Consider the following 14,924-nt stretch of genomic DNA (forward strand, 5'->3'; position numbering starts at 1 on the left):
TATGTCTATGAAGTTCTTTTCTTTGAGATACATCAGAAAGACTGCTCTAGCACAATTGATTGTAGTCAATTTCTTAATGGGATAGAGGTTAAACATCATAATTATTGTAAGGCACCTCATGTCCACTGGAAAGGCAGTGGTATTCAAACATTTCCCTTCTCTCTGCCCACCTATCCTTTGTTGAATTGTTTCAATAGAAACACTCCTATCCTTGTAATTGATAAATTCTTCATCATCTAATCCTTCAAGCCCTAATGCATCATCTATGACATGAGCATCCAAGACAAATTCTTTACCCCTCACCCAGCAACTTAATTCATTATCCTTTATCACAGCATTTGAGTAAAATTCCCTAATTAAGGGTTCACACACAACAGGGAAACCACCCAGAAGCTTTTCCCATCCTCTTCCTTCAAAATAGCTGGGAATAAATGTTTGCCTTAAGTCCTCCAAATCTACAAATCTCTCTTGAATGATTCCTGCATTCAAGAAGTTATCCTTGTATCTCTCAAAGTGGTGAACTGACCTAAACAGTTTAGAATCCATCTTTAATCTTTTGTCAGCCTTCTTTGCAGTAGATTTCTTCTTCTGAGGTGAGGGAGCCATCTGTGAACAATCAGAAAAGGCCACAACAACATAGAGCAATATATGTGCATAACCAGTCAGTACCATGTAATTAACAAAGAGATATCAACCATACAAATGAACTTTAAACACTTAAACAACAAGCTACTTAGTTCAAACACATGGATAAACCAAGCCTAGGATAGGAAACACATGAACAACATGGTGAAACTATCCTAAAGGCAGATAAATGACATTGAGACAGATAATGGAAAAATGATATGACACACAAACAGTATATTGAGCCTAACAGAAGCTTCCCACTGATTCACACACTAAAACATGCAAATTTAGCACAGTAAAACTCATAACCTCAAAATGAACCAATAGAAATAACTCAACAGCTCAAAGTACAGATTAAAATAAAAGAAACACTCAGCTAAGCACAAGATGAAGAGTAATAAGGATATGACAATCATCAATATAAACTATAGCAACAGCATCCACAAGCTAAGCAAGAACAAGGAGCAGAAACCGAAACAAAAACCCATTTCAAAAACACAATCATATGCGAGAAATCAAAGGGTAAAAACACAAAATCAAGTAGGAAAGAGTGTAAAACTGAAAACCCATACCTGTAACTTGACGATTTTGAGCTACAAGAATGCAACAGTGGAGATTGGAAATGGGAGCACGGAGTGTTTGGGAGAGAGAAAGTTTAGAAAGAAGATGAACAGTCACAAAAGTTCGAGGGAAAACAGAAAGAGGTTTAAAAACTGCTCCTGTTTCTGCAAAACACGCGATTTACGCGACTTGATTAAGTCGCCACACAGTCGCCAGCTCAAGCCGCCAGAGCACTCAAGAACAAAATTTTGAAAAATTTTTCTAAGTGTTTTTCGCGACTGGAAGGTCTACCCGCGAGTGAGTCGTGAGTTGAGCCGCGAAAATCTCTGAGTGAACCTCGCGACTGGGCCTTCCACTCGCGGACAAGTCACCAAAAATGACCAGCGAAGATGCGACTGAGGCTCGCGACTTGACATACCCGCGACTGAGCCGCCAAAATAGGGCAAAACAGCATTTTTGAAATTTTCAGATCTTTCAAACAAAATACTTTCCAAAAACACCTAAAACACTCAAAAATCTTTTTGTGCTTGAATTAACAAAGATTGAGCATGTGAAAACACATTTTATCAAGTACAATCACACAAATGAATATGACATTTACTGAACATAAACTTGTGTGTTGTGTGTGGATATCAACAATGAGATAGTCCTTTGTCTAATGTGAAGTTTCAATGATCAATTCAACCAAGGCATACACAATTAGCACTAGATCATGTGACCCATCTCAATTATAGAAATATGTATATATGACCTCCCACACAATTTGATAATCATAACTTGGCGCTTTTCATTTGACTCCACTTTCAATCATAACATTTGATCTTTTTGATCTTTTGAGGCAATCATCTCTCATTGTGAGAGGGATATATAACATTTCTCTTTGAAGAACAGGCCTTTGGCCTTTTTGAATGAACAATCACTTTTAATATAAGGTCGCTTACCCTTTTTCCTAGTCAAATACTAGAATGTGCGACAGGCTTTTGCAGCTCAATATCTCTTTTCATTTGGAGATTTACATTTGGTGAGCTCTTTTTAGCAAAACAAAAATTAAAAAGTGGGAAGATATATAGACACAAGTCTATGCATGTCTCAAGATCAACATAACCATTCACTAATCATTCATGACAAGTTTGAAGATCTATTTACAACAATCACATAGATTTCAAGATTTATCCCACAGTGATATGAGTGCATGAAAACAAGCAATGCTCGAAAATGCATAAAGCCATTAGCACAAAGGTACAAGGCAAAATAAGTTTTGAGACAAAACTCAACAAAGTCAATCAAGCTTTTTGATTTTCTAATTTTTATGTGATTTTTGGATTTTTGACACAAGAAACAAAAAGATTGATAAAACAGAATTAAGAAATATTCACAAGAAGACAAGCAAACAACCAACATCAAAAACAGCAAGCTTCCCAAACAAACATAGTCACAAAGTATAGGAAGTATTAATGCATGGACATGTTGTAATGCTTATGCATGAGTACCCTTATTCACCCACACGTCACTTGCGTTTGGGGTGATTTCCTTATAGGATTGGGTACGAGAGTTAGGGCTTTCAAACCTTCGTGAGAAGCTTTCCAAGCAGTTGGTGAATGCACCAATCATCTTCATCACGTTCATCATTCCGGGATCTGCATTTTGATCTCTAGATTGATCACCTGCCCAAATTCTCCTATCATTTCTGGGTCCTCCTGACCTTTGAGGAGTTGCACTGTTCTTTGCTCTCAGCTTTTGGCAATTTGGTAGAGTGTGCCCTTGAAGTCTGCAATAATGGCACACATACGTTCCCCTAGGACCTCTTTGTGGTCGTGGACGTGACTTGGCACGAGATTCAGACCTGCCCACAGACTGATTACGATGATTCAGCATCCGTTGGTCCACCACATTCTTCTTCTCCTCCACCTCGAGCTTCACACCAGTAAGGTCAGCTACAACTGGATCTTTGGCCTTTACAAACTTCACTTCTTTAGTGACATTTCCAGATGAACTACTTCCTCCGGTATATCCCAGTCCGGATTTGTCTGAAAAGCTCTTTTGAGAAGATATAACATCATCTAGCTTCTTGGTGGTGACCCTCTCTATTTTAGCATTTGCTTGCACAACCTCATTCTCAAGGAATCTCACTTTAGTGTAAGCTTCGGACAACTCACCATTCAGTGTTTCTATCTCACATTTGGCCTCCCTATATCGAATTAGGAGACTTTTGTAGTCCTCCTCAGCCTTCTTCATTTTTCTCACAGTAGCCTTGGCCACCCTTGTGTATTCACCCGACTTCTCCAAGAGTGAGTTATAATTCTCTTGAAGATTTGCTGTGCTTTCTTCTTCTTCAGCTTCTGATTCTTCAACAATTCCTAGTGATTCATCATCACTATGTTCTCCAAGGTCTCGTACAAGCAAATTCAACTCATCCGACGACTCAACATGAGCAATAGTCATAAAAGCTGAATAGTTCCCCTCTCCATCACAGCTCTCTTCAGATTCTGAGTCAGACGAGTCTGAGTCACTCAAGGTCGTGGCATACACTTTGCCTTTCGATTTCAAATAATTCGGACATTCCTTCTTAAAGTGTTCATGCCCGTTACATTCAAAACAAGTGACACCTTGTGTGGATTGAGATTCTTTTCCATCTTTCTTTTTGAAATCTCTCTTCTCCCTTCCAGAATTTTGGAATTTTCTTTTATCATCAAATTTGCCATTATTTTTGAATTTCAAAAACTTTCTGAAATTTTTGACAAGGTAGGCTACATCTTTGTCAACCACATCTTCTCCCGATGAGTCTTGATCTTCCACCTTCTCATTAATGGTCTTTAGAGCAAGGGATTTACTCTTCCGTTGATTGGGCAGCGACATCTCATAAGTCTGCAGAGAACCAACCAGCTCCTGTACTTTGATGTCGTCAAGATCCTTGCTCTCTTCAATGGCTGTCACTTTAGCACGAAAACTTTCCGGCAATGAACGAAGGATCTTCCTTACAATCTTTGAGTCCTCCGTTTTCTCCCCCAAGTTAAACTTACTGACAACCACCTCATTTAGTTTCCCACAGAAAGAGTCAAAAGACTCATCCTCACTCATTTTAAGCTCCTCAAACCGAGTGGTCAGCATTTGTAACTTGGTGTCTTTCACTTTCTTCGTGCCTTCATAAGTGGTTTCCAGAATCTCCCATGCTTCTTTGGCAATGGTAATGTGAGAAATCCTGTGAAATTCATCTGGAGACACACCACAGAAAATAGCATTGAATGCTTTACTGTTAGCATTAGATGCAGCAAGTGCTGTCTTATCCCATGTGGATTTGGCTGCCTCAGGTTTGGTCCAACCAATCTCAACAGCATCCCAAACGGATTCATCAATAGAGCATAGAAAAGCTCTCATACGAACCTTCCAAAAAGCATAATTACTACCATCAAAATATGGAGGTGCATTTAGGGATTGAGACCTATCCATCTCAAAAGGGAGTCAAGGATCACACAATGGTAATGAAACCAACAGCAGTGTACCCGCTCTGATACCAATTGAAAGTTCAAAAACGTGTACCAAAACACTTTTGAACGTTTAGACCCCCAAAAATTAACTTAACCAAATCAAGCAATATGTCAAACAACAAGTGTGCGGAAACTTAACACATGCTATAATATGAAATTGGTTAAACAACTATCTAAGCCATAACAAAATAAAGCCACAGAAGATAATGTAAATGCAAAGATAGAGAGGAAGGAAGATGCAAACACAAAGATAACACCCGATGTGTTATCGAAGAGGAAACCGAAAACCTCGGCGAAAAACCTCTCCGCCGCCCTCCAAGCGGTAATCAATCCACTAGAAAATACAGTTGGGATACAAGGACAGCAATAGACCCTCCAAGCGTAATCTACCCAGTGCACCTAAGCCCTCCAAGCTTCTTGCTCCAACGAGGTTGCGCCGAACCTTTTTCTTTTCTAGCTTCCCGGATTCCGCTACTAGACCGTAGCATCAACCAATGAAGATTGGCTCCTTCCTAACTGCTTCCCAGAATTCCAAACGACTGTCTCACAAAGATGATGATGGTGAGAACCAGGTTTGGTATAATGCCTCTCAAGGTTTTGACAATGGAGAGGAAGAGAGTAAGGGAATTTGAAGAGACTCTAAGGTATAGATTGTGGGTGAAACAATCTGGTTTTTCTTTAGGGTTTCTCTCTCAAAATTCTCTCTGGAAGCTCTCTTTCAATCGTGGGTTAAAGGGGTATTTATACTGGAGTGGAGAGGAATGTGAAACGTCAGGTTTTGGCAAAACAGGGGTAGCTCGTGGCTTGACCTCGCGGCTTGACTAAGTCGCGAGATCCAGTCGCGAGATAACCGTATGGCCAGTTGTCCTGTTTTGTCCTGTAGTGCTCCAGCTAGCATGACTGTTCATCTTCCAGCATGCTTGGCATGTGTGCAGCTTCTGGCGGCTTGCAGCCGCGAGTCCACCCGCGAGTCCCAGCCGCGACACTCTGTTTTCTTGCACACTCTTGAGCAATCTTCACTCTATCTCACTCACTACCCTTACAACAAACCCACCTAAATACAGGGTTACTAAATGCTGAATTACAAGCAAATTTGGCACGGAATAAAGCCAATTAGATGGTTGAATAAATTCAACCTTACAGAAACACAATGAAATTTTTGTGTCTAGGTTAAACTTCTAATTTGGTCTATTTTTTTACCAATTGGAACTTCAAACTCAGGGTCAAAATGTCGATCAACACTTTGACTTCCAGTCCCTATTGTTGTAAATTTTTATATGTTTGTCTGATAATTTTGACTTTTAATCTAATAATCAGACACTTTTGGATCAAATAATGTTAAAGGATATTTAGGAAATTTAAATATCAATTAATTACCTCATTTTCAAAGATATTTAATTAATTATCCAAAATACTTAATTTTTCACTAGAAAAATTATACATACAATGATATGTGATGTGTATAAAATATATACAATAAAGTACTCTCATATTTTTATATTTAGTCTTAATTTATGCTATTTTCTGGTTGATTATAAATAATCTTTGTTTTTTTAGGTGATAAAGGCTTAACATGGGTGAAGTGTAATTGTCCATATTGAACTACAAGGTGGAGCCAATTGATTCAAAAGCCAACTTGAAGAGAATTATAATTTGAAAGGCTGGAACTGGACGGCGTGAAGTGTCAGACATAGAAAAATAGAAAAAAGAAATAAAATAAAAGGAAGTTTAATTTTGTGGAGAAGCCTAAACGTGGGCTTGTGGAGAAGCCTAACATTTGGGCCACTTTGGTTCTGGCTGGTAAAAGGAAACGTGCACAAGCCTACAACTATTAAAGTTCTAGTTCCAACTTTTTTTTTTTTTTTTGGAGAACTAGTTCCACTTGTATTTACTATTTAGGACCATGCATATGTGAGGCAGCTTCTCTTGTAAAAAACAGTCTTTGCTCTGTTTGTGAATAGGATCACTAATGAGTCTATATAGAAAATATATAGGCTCATTAACTCTTGTATGCGCCAGGCCCATAAGATACCGTCTCATAAAGGCTAGCAGTACAGCTGAAGGGCTGAACGTCTAGAGGCAGCCCCATGTGGCTTTTTTATAGCTTTTCTTCATGATAGCACTGTGACTATTTCTTTTTATATTATGTTTGTTTAGTTTAATGCCTAGTATTTTATTTCTGTGTTGTCTTTTAAGGGAAATTATTATGTACTTTCGGAGTATCACAAATGCGTACTCCCCCCTCTCACATGAATGGTGGGTCCCACTAATTAAATTTATGGTGGGACCCACCATTTATGTAAGAGGGGGGAGTACGCATTTATGGTACTCCGAGAGTACCTAATAATTTTCCATCTTTTAATTACTATAAGTAGCTAAATTTATAATTAAGGTTAAGGATGAAACCAAGTTTCTCTCTCTGACCTAGGGGGCGGCTGTCAAACCCTAGCCAGTGTAGTAGAACGTTGTTCTGCCTTGGTGCAGGTTTTAGAGTTCTCGTCGCTGTTCTTAACAGAGAGTGAGAGGTCGCAAGTTTAGCATGGAGAATTTATCGGTTCAGTGGGAACGTTTGTCTTTGATGGAGGGAGAAGAAAGCACGTATAAGTCTGAAACTTTTGAACAGGGGAGCGGTCATGTGGTTGCAGCGAAGTTTTACACTCGACGAGTCCTGAATATGGAGGCGATTGCGCGGACTTTTAAATCTGTGTGGCGTACAAAGAAGGGTTTCGAGGTGAAGGACGTGGGAAATCATGTGGTGTTGTTCGTCTTTGAGGACAGAGTGGATGCTGAGCGGATTATCATGGGTGAGCCGTGGAGTTATGATAAGTTCCTAGTCTCGCTCCGGCGACTGGACAAGAGTGTTCCGGTCAAGGAGTTGAGATTTAATATGACAAGGTTTTGGGTCCAACTCCATGACCTTCCTATCGGTGATATGAATTCGAAGTCGGCATGCGAAATTGGAAAGGTTATAGGAGAAGTTCAGTCCGGTATGAAGGAGTGGGGCACTCATGACGGAAGTAGTTTTATGAGGATTAGGGTGCGGGTTGATACCTCAAAACCATTGTGCAGGGGGCGTAAACTTTGCATGGAGGATGGTAAGGTTGGCTGGGTTCGATTCCGTTATGAACGTTTGCCTAACCTTTGCTATTGGTGTGGGCTGTTGACGCATTGCGACAAAGACTGTGATCTATGGGTGCGAAGTCAGGGCAGCCTTACTGAGAAGGATCAACAATTTGGAGGATGGATGAGAGCTCCAGCGATCGCTCCAAAAAAATGTTCTGTGGTTAAGGTAGAAGGGTGTGAGGAGCACGTAGAAGAGGTAAGGCAGCAATCTCCTTCTCGGCTTGATGATAATGATGAGATGGAAGTCAGGGAGAATATTGTTGGTGGTAAGGAACGGACTGAAACTCTTCAACCTAGTGAGACCGTAGAGGAGAATGGTGTTGTTGAGGGAGTTGGTTTGATGGGGACCTGTGTGGGGATGGATAGAAGCAGCCAAGAGAGGTTTGATGATAAACTCAGGGAGATAGATTCTGATTTGGCGGCTTTTGATGGTAATGCTATAGATCAAGTTGCCACTCCGTTAGGCGAGTCAGTCATGAGTTCAGGGACTGAGTTAGAGGGTAGTGCTGAAAAGGAGCAGGTTGATCATAGGGCCATTGTTGATTTGGAGAATTTTAACCCATTGGGTGGGTCACTTAGAGGGTGGAAAAGATTGGCTAGAGAGAGAGATGTGGTGATGCAGCCTGGGAGTATAAGTGGCGGGAAAAGAAGCTTAGAGTGCTTGGAGGGGGAGGTTGATTTGGTGCTTACTAAGAGACGATGTGCTAGCGTTAAAAGCAAAGAAGCGGTGGAGGCTGATGGTCAGCCCCGCCGAGCCCAATGAGTTGCTTAGCTTGGAATTGCCGTGGGCTTGGGAACCCACGTGCAAAGACAGAGCTTGAAGAGTTGATTCAGGCACAAGCTCCCCTAATTGTTTTTTTGTCAGAAACATGGGCTGATAAAGAGCAATTAGAAAGGTTCAAGTATAAGGTGAAGTTTGCTGGTTTATTTGTAGTTCATAGCCAAGATAGAGGGGGTGGCTTGGCACTCCTTTGGCAACATGGAATTCAGGTTTGGGTTGATAGTTTTTCCAGATTTCATATTGATGCTATAATTCAAGGTGGTTCGTGTGAGGCTTGGAGATTTACGGGATTTTATGGAGAACCGGATACTAATGATAGGGAAGAGGCTTGGAATATGTTGCGCATGTTAAATTCAAAGCCTCATCTACCTTGGGTGTGTATGGGAGATTTTAATGAAATTCTACTCTCTGATGAAAAACGTGGTGGTAGGATTCGGCCACATGGGCAGATGCAAGCTTTTAGGGATGTTTTGGACACTTGTGGTTTTGTGGACTTAGGCTTTACGGGTCCGGAGTTTACTTGGCAGGGCAATAGACATGGGCAAATTATATGGGAAAGGCTGGACAGAGGGGTTGCTAACTATGATTGGATGTCTAGATTCCCAGCGGCTACCATTAGACATCTTCACTGTGTAGCTTCAGACCATAGACCGATCCTGTTGGTGTTTGACCCAAATGGGGAAGCCACTAGGTGGAAGCGCAAACCATTCCGTTTTGAAGAGATGTGGTTGACTGATAAAGAATGTGGTGCAACTGTTAAGAGGGCTTGGGAGATCCAGCCGAATGGGAATCAGATGTACCGAGTAGTGACTAAGATTAAGAAGTGTAAAAAATTGCTGAAATCGTGGAGCAAGGATCATTTTGGTAGCATTAAAAATCAGCTTAAACTGAAAAAAGAGTTGCTTTGGAAAGCTGAGGAGGATTCGGCCAAGGGAGGCAACTATGAGGTGGTGGTACAATTGCGACGAGAGCTGAATGTTTTATTAGATAAGGAGAATCGTATGTGGGCTCAGCGATCTAGAGCTCAATGGTTGGCTTGTGGAGACCGGAACACAAAATTCTTTCATGGGGTAGCCACTCAAAGAAAAAGGAAGAATTTTATTAAAGGTATTAGGGACCCTCATGGTGCTTGGGTTTCGGATGAAAAGGAAGTAGGGGCGGTTTTTGTTGATTTTTACACTAGATTGTTTACATCCTCAAATCCTACAGATTTGGAGCGTGTATTGGCTGGTGTGCAGCCCGTGGTTAGTACCTCTATGAATGAAGCTTTGACTTGTCCTTATAGTAGAGAGGAGGTGGAGATGGCTATAAAACATATGGCTCCTTTAAAAGCCCCGGGTCCTGATGGGATGCCCCCTCTATTTTATCAATCCTTTTGGCCTGACATTGGTATGGAAGTCGCAGATGCTGTCCTCTCTTGCCTCAATTCAGGTACTCTTTTGAAGTCTATAAACCACACTTTTATTACTTTGATTCCAAAGGTAAACAATACTGAAACTGTAGCTCAATTTAGGCCCATCAGTCTCTGTAATGTTATCTATAAAATTTTGAGTAAAGTCATTGTTAATAGGCTAAAACCTATTCTTAAGTCCATTATTTCTGAGACTCAGAGTGCCTTTGTTGCGGATAGGCTTATTACAGATAACATTCTTATTGCTTTTGAGTCTTTACATCATATGAAAACTCAGTGTTCTGGGAGGACAGGTTTTATGGCATTAAAGCTTGATATGAGCAAAGCTTATGATAAAGTGGAGTGGGTCTTTTTGGAGAAAATTTTATTGAAGATGGGTTTTCAAGATAGTTGGGTGGCCATGATCATGCAATGTATCACAACGGTATCTTACTCGATTCTGGTGAATGGCGTACCTACAGGTCATATTTATCCTTCGCGAGGGTTGAGACAGGGTGATCCTTTGTCACCATTCCTATTTCTATTTTGTGCAGAAGGCTTGAATGCCCTTCTTAGTCAAGCTGCAAATTCTGGGGAGATAAGAGGTTACTCTATTTGTAGAGCGGGTCCAAAAATTACTCATTTGTTTTTCGCCGATGATTGCTTGTTATTCTGTAGAGCTACTCCTGAAGAATGTGCTAAAATCCAGTCTATTCTTGCATGGTATGGGGCTGCTTCGGGTCAGCAGGTGAATTCGGATAAGACTACTGCTTTCTTTAGTCGAAACACTTCCGCGGAGGTTCAAGAAGAATTAAAAGTTTTATTAGGAGTGCCGGTTATTCAAAACTATGAGAAGTATTTGGGGCTTCCCTCTTTTGTGGGTCGTGAGAAGAAAGCGTGTTTCAATCACATCAAGGAACGGATCTGGGCTAAAATGCAAGGGTGGAAGGAGAAATTGCTGTCTCAGGCCGGTAAGGAAATAATGATCAAAGCGGTGGTTCAATCAATCCCAACGTACTCTATGAATGTCTTTCGGCTTCCTATTGGTCTCCTTAAAGATATAGAAGCTATGATTCGTAAGTTTTGGTGGGGGTGTTCTGAGAATTCTAGAAAGATCCACTGGGTTAAATGGGAGACTCTTTGTTCTTCAAAGTCAATTGGAGGCATGGGCTTTCGCGACTTACGTATGTTTAATGATGCCATGTTGGGGAAGCAAGTTTGGCGCCTATTTCATGATAGGACCTCGTTGGTTTATAAGGTGTTTCGGGCAAAGTACTTTCCTTCCGGTAACATTTTTGATGCGGTAGCCTCTCCGGTTGGTTCCTTTGCTTGGCGTAGTATTATACACGCTAGGGAAGGTGTTTTGAGGGGAGCTCGATGGAGGGTGGGGGATGGGCGAGATATTAAAATCTGGAGCGATCGTTGGCTGCCTTCTGATGGTGGGGGAAGGATTATATCTCCACAAAGGGACCTTTCTCTGAATATGGTCAAGGATTTGATGCTGCCTGGTTCACATCTCTGGAATGAGGAGCTTCTTGATTTGAATTTCTATCCGTGGGAAGCTGAAGCCATCAAAAACATCCACGTTAGCAACCATGAGGCAGCTGATGCTCTGATATGGCCTCACACGGATGATGGTGTGTACTCTGTTCGGAGCGCGTATCGCTTATTGGTAGCATTCCAGCATCAGAATCAACCCAGCTCGTCGGATGTGGAGTCTGGCAAGGGGTTATGGAATGGAATTTGGAAGTTGAAGGTCCCTAATAAAGTGAAACATCTTCTGTGGCGCGCGGTTCGTGAGGCATTACCAACGAAATGCAATCTGCAAAGGCGTCAGGTTTTAAGGTCTGGTATTTGTGATGCTTGTGGCGACTATGGTGAAGACGTGATTCATGCTTTATGGCTCTGTGATGCGGTGAAACCAATCTGGATGTCTGATGCTCGGTTCTCTTTTCTTCGTGCTTATCATTTTTCTAACTTCGGTGATCTGTTTCAGTTTTTATGTAAGCAAGGTTCCTCTAATCTGGTTGCTATGTTCGCCATGGCTGCTTGGGGTATCTGGGAGAGGCGAAACAGAGTGAGGGAGGGGCAGAGAACTTGGGGTCCAAATTTGGTGATGCACCGAGCTTCAGAGCTTCTGCAGGAGTATCGGGATGTTCAACCGGTGAATCCACGGATGGCTACTCGAAGTATGGATCTGCGTTGGAAGCCCCCTAATTCAGGTGTGTACAAATTAAATTTTGATGGGGCTTTATTCCTGGAACAGAGGTGCGCTGGCTTAGGGGTGGTTGTGAGGGACTCGGCTGGGCTTGTTATGGCTGCGTTAAGTCAGAAAGTGCGGCTCCCAGGTTCGGCCGATGTGGTGGAGGCTTTGGCAGCTCGAAGAGCCATCTGCTTTGCTCAGGAACTCAGTCTTCACAATGTGGTGATTGAAGGTGATTCTCTGAAAGTTATTGAAGCCATTAACGATACTAGACCAGTGCAGACTTTGTATGGGCATATTATTGATGAGATAAGATTGTTATCTTCTTCTTTTATGTGTAATTTTATGCATGTTAATAGGAGGAGCAATAAGTTAGCTCATGCACTTGCTAGACGAGCAGTTTTATCTGCTGATATCGATGTGTGGATAGAAGAACTTCCACGGGACTTGGAGAATATTGTTTAGTTTGTTTTTCCAGCAATAAAGTTTCTTTTACCTTTTCCTCAAAAAAAAAAAGGTTAAGGATGAAACCTTGTAAAAGATTATTAGTAGTATTTTTGTGATTTGATTTTTTTCCACGAATGTTTTCCATTAGTTTGATAGAAAATAGTAACAAAGGGGACAACTTGTTTCTTACGAATTTTCGTTTTGTTTTTTTTGAGTTGATCTTACGAAAAGTTATGTAGGGACATTGGCATGTTGCAACCTCCTTACATAATATTCTACATAAAAGTGAAAAGTATCTAACTAAGGTTGAAAAGATTCTACAATGGTGTTCACACTATAAAACACTCTGTGAGAAGCAGTGAAAGAATAGAGAGCAAAAGAGAGAAAGTTTAGAGAAAGAGAGAGATGAAGAGAGAAAAGAGATTTCTGGAAGAAAATAAATGCTTCACTATGTATTACATTTGATGTACAGTATATATAGATTATAGAGACTCAGCAACTCCAAGATCAAATCCCTAGAATTACGGAACTGGTCTGTATAATGTGGAGGGAAATCAAGAACTAACTAACTACCACTTAACTGCTCAACAGACTGATCTAATGATATACAAAACGCAGCGTATCAATTAAACTAAATGCATAAGGACTAAACGTAGCGTTTCAACTAATAACATAAGTCTTAAACGCTGCATATCATTAAATACATTTACACCACAGTATTAAGTAGAACGACACCGTTGCATACCTGGACTAGCCGTTGAGAAACTAGCCGTTGGGCATTCCATTGGACATTTGAACCATTTGATCAAAACACTGATTGTTCTAGTTGTTTCTGTGTGTACTCTTAACAAAAAGTAGTATAATTTTTACCATGTTTCCTCAGTATGAATGTATTTTGTAGTAGAACCTCAATATTCATACGTGCAATTTGCAAAACTGAAATTCAAACTTTTGTCTATTTTTAATACAATATTGATCAATTTATATTTAATAGTTAGGTTGTTGTGATTTAAAAACGTTGTGTATACAGGGGGTAATCAAGATTTAATTAATGCTGCACAAATTACTCTGCTTATATTTTTTTTAATACATCGATAATTAGGGGTAGGGGAATTTGAACCGTGGATGTCTTCATCATCGGGAGGTACCAGTTGAACGACAAGGATCTTGGCTACTCTACCTTTGTTATGACATCATGACACATACAAACAATCATTAAAAAAAAAAAGATTTTATTCTATAACAATTATTTCTAAGGCATTACACGAGGAGAAATAAGGAAAAGTGGAAAAAAATATTTGAACTATCTAGCAGTTAATCATTCCTATTACATTTACTTTTCCGAATTATGGTTTAACTAGAATTGTTTCTGAAGATAATCAACTACATTCTTGTCAACTTGGAAGGCTTTGATGAGAACATCAGGATTGATGGGAGGATTAGATCCAAAGACCGCGTTTGCAATGGTGATCACCCCGGGATTTTGGCTATTGAGACCGGCAAAAGCAACAGCGTTGGTCTGCCCTATGTTAAACTGAAAGTGAATGAGACCAATTGGGAATGCAAAGACGTCTCCCTTGTTTAAAACTTTGGTGAAAAGTTTGTTTGGGTTGGATGTGACAAATCCAACTAAGAGAGTACCCTCCGCAACTACTAGAATCTCAGAGGCACGAGGGTGAATGTGTGGAGAATCCAAGCCATATGGTGCAAAGTCAAGACGGGCCAAAGATATGCCTAGAGTGTTCAGACCTGGTAATAGATCGACATTCACAAGGGTGACATTGAATCCAACTTTATTTGCAGTGTTTGCAGGAATATTGAGTCCGGGGAAGAAAAAATCATCAGCTGTGACAACTGCTGGGTCCTTGCAAAATTTTCCATTCACAAACACTACACAAAGAAAAGTTTTTCATTATCAAAAAAAATAAGAAACTTCTGTAATAATGGACAATAACAAGTCTGAGTAAAACAAATATGATGTAAATGATACAACCATAGGGCATATTTTCATTATTATTTTTTATTGAAGGGATAATTTCATTGTTTTGTACAACTTCTAATGATTTCAAATGAACTTGATGAAAATTACTACTACTGCTAATAATAATGAGAGTATGTACATACCAGCAGAATTGGAGTTGTTGATTGCGACACAAAAGTCTTGCAGAGGACTAGGGTCATAGGCAGAAACAAGGGTGGATGCCAAAGCCAAAAGGGCCACAGTTATAAGGTAAGTAACACCTTTAATCATTTTTGAGGTTTTGTTTTCTCTTTCTTATAGTATAACTTTCTGCGTATTCTTGCTTG

The 14,924-nt window shown here is 40.4% G+C and overlaps 1 protein-coding gene across 1 annotated transcript; it reads right to left on the reverse strand.

The window, feature by feature from the left end:
- Window positions 1-13,832: 13,832 nt before the first annotated feature.
- LOC126724267 (germin-like protein subfamily 1 member 7) lies at window positions 13,833-14,924 on the reverse strand. The gene is made up of 2 exons (XM_050428793.1): window positions 14,742-14,924; window positions 13,833-14,507 (listed from the first exon to the last, which is right to left on the reverse strand). Exons 1-2 carry the CDS (start codon window positions 14,866-14,868, stop codon window positions 13,975-13,977), a joined length of 660 nt encoding a protein of 219 aa, XP_050284750.1. The 5' UTR covers window positions 14,869-14,924; the 3' UTR covers window positions 13,833-13,974.

This window comes from Quercus robur, chromosome 1 (assembly GCF_932294415.1).
Source record: "Quercus robur chromosome 1, dhQueRobu3.1, whole genome shotgun sequence".
In the NCBI taxonomy this organism is placed as follows: Eukaryota; Viridiplantae; Streptophyta; class Magnoliopsida; order Fagales; family Fagaceae; genus Quercus; species Quercus robur.